The sequence below is a fragment of the Mustela nigripes genome, chromosome 13 (assembly GCF_022355385.1).
Source record: "Mustela nigripes isolate SB6536 chromosome 13, MUSNIG.SB6536, whole genome shotgun sequence".
Taxonomy (NCBI): Eukaryota; Metazoa; Chordata; class Mammalia; order Carnivora; family Mustelidae; genus Mustela; species Mustela nigripes.
Window position 1 is genome coordinate 58,957,688 of NC_081569.1, and position 2,344 is coordinate 58,960,031.

The 2,344-nt window shown below is 44.4% G+C and overlaps 1 protein-coding gene across 5 annotated transcripts in view; it reads left to right on the top strand.

Moving 5' to 3' along the window:
- EIF2AK4 (eukaryotic translation initiation factor 2 alpha kinase 4) overlaps positions 1-2,344 on the top strand; it is a 108,685-nt gene that overhangs the window by 24,200 nt on the left and 82,141 nt on the right. For 2 of the 5 annotated variants that reach the window (XM_059372491.1, XM_059372493.1), the window contains exon 4: positions 1,569-1,721. The exons of 2 other annotated variants lie outside the window; for them this stretch is intronic. In XM_059372491.1, the coding sequence (XP_059228474.1) occupies positions 1,569-1,721 (153 nt within the window). Of the gene's footprint in view, positions 1-1,568; positions 1,722-2,344 lie in introns of those variants that run through there. One more of the 5 variants, XM_059372495.1, reaches the window with a different exon arrangement.

Below are 2,344 nucleotides of genomic sequence, written 5' to 3' on the forward strand. Positions count from 1 at the left end.
TGCTGAGAGGAGCAGGACAATCAGCTGGGTAGCTACACAGGGAGAGAAGGACAAGAGCCAGTTTGGAAAGTAGTTCTTACTTTCATCTAGTCTCACATATTGTATCTGATGTGTTTGTACGAAAATGCTAGTCATTTAAATCAATTGACAAAAGAAGAACCCTCCACTGTGTGGCTCCTGTCTCCTTTCTGGTATAGAAGTGGTTTCTCCGACAGAATAGGAACTGCCTACTTACCCCAGCTTTTCTTTCTTTCTTTTTTTTTTTTTTAAGATTTCATTTATTTATTTCACAGAGATCACAGGTAGGCAGAGGCAGGCGGGGTGGAGGACAGGGGGGAGCAGGCTCCCCGCTGAGCAGAGAGCTGATGTGGGGCTCAGTCCCAGGACCCTGAGATCATGACCTGAGCCGAAGGCAGAGGCTTAGCCCACTGAGCCACCCAGGTGCCCCTCCCCAGCTTTTCTTAGAAGAGCTCTTTGAAGAACTTGGCCTCGTAGACTCTGGCTTAGTGTTTGTCAACTGTCAAGTGAAGTTCATCCAGTGATTGGCACAGCTTCTGCTACAATTAAAAAACATACGAACTTCCCCCAATAATAGCTGTAGTGTCTTTGCATGTACTCTTTGAGAGAAAGGTGGCATGAACACCATGTGAACGAACTTCATATTCTTGTGCATAGTGACCTTTATTACTAATTATCACCCTCTTTTAAGTCCTTTTAGAAATAAGACTTTTTAAACTACTTTATTGTGATTGAGGAAAAAGACATTTCAGAATGGTGGTCATCATCTGTGGAAGGAAGGAGCTTGGCACTCTTGACCTCTCTGGGGTTGGGGCAGTCAGTGTAGGGTCCCAGAAACCTTTGTTTTATGAGTTTACCAGCCCAGATAAGATTTATGACTCCTCTAGGTATGAGAAAGTGGCTCTAGTGTTCCCATAAACAAAGTCTGAGACGGGGGCATTTTTTCCTTCTGGTGGTGTCCATGAATGCTTCCCTCGGTGGAAATGGAATGTTTGCTTAGTAGTTATTGATCAGCTTCTACTCTTGTTACTCACAGGGAGCTAGTGAGGCCTTTACGTATTTGCCTCTGTACCCCAAAGAATGTTTTCAGTACACTGTATGGAGCGATGAAAGTTCTCACTGTGGCAATGATTCTTCTGCTATCATTTCTTAGACGGGTCTTCTAGTTGGCAAAGTACTTTATTTTTATGCCGTGTTAAATATTTTATCAGATTTATTTGTACACTAAATACTTGTCCAGAAAAATAGTTTGTCAGATTTACGGTACAGAAGATGCCAGTAAAGTTGAATAGGACTGTAAAAGAAGAAGGAAGCTTTTTATTTAGCTAGGTAGTGATTTGTCTTGATAGCAGCACAATGGGGTAAGTCTTATAAAAGCTTTTTCCTGCTGTGATTGCATCAGATATGGAATTCAGCAAAGGTCCTTTCCAAGTTGAGTATCACTGTTGTAAGTGGGCCTCTGACTGCCTGCATCCTTTCCTGAAGTCTCCTTTGGGCCCTGTCTTCCCATTACTTGACCAGTTGTGGTTGACTTTCCTCTGTATGTTTAGGTGATGATATTTGAACTGGCCGACCACGTGCAGTCATTTCTCAGCGAGCATAACAAGCCCCCTCCCAAGTCTTTCCATGAAGAAATGCTAGAAAGGCGGGCTCAGGAAGAGCAGCGGAGGCTGTTGGAGGCCAAGCAGAAGGTGGAACAGGAGGTGAGACCCTGGTCACTACCAGTGGCCAGGCCCAGAAGTCGACAGGCTTCTGTCAGTTTTAACTCTGTCTCTGCCCACACACTAATCTGTATTTCAGTTTTGCTCAGCATGTGCTTCGAGCAGTGGAGATTCATGTGAGAGGAGGCCCAGAGAGTAACTGAGAAATATGGTGGTGGTTTCCTCCCCCACAGATACCAGTGTTGCTCCTAGAACCCTCCATCTAGTCCAGGTCTTTAAAGAAAAGAAAGAAAAAACGTTTGTTTCACTAAACTTCTTGTGGTCTCTCTGAGCTTGTGAAGCTGTGCAGGAATTCACTGAGCTTTACAGGCTGTTTTCTTCCCTCGGTGACATACGAACCTACTGTCCAAATGAGTAGCAAAAGCCAGAGATAGAACTCTTTTTACGTGCCCTAACCATTTGTATTTTTATTTCAATCTTTTTTTTTTTTTTTAAAGATTTTATTTATTTATTTGACAGAGAGATCACAAGTAGGCAGAGAGGCAGGCTGAGAGAGAGAGAGAGGAGGAAGCAGGCTCCCCGCTGAGCAGAGAGCCCGATGTGGGACTCGATCCCAGGACCCTGAGATCATGACCCGAGTCGAAGGCAGCGGCTTAACCCACTGA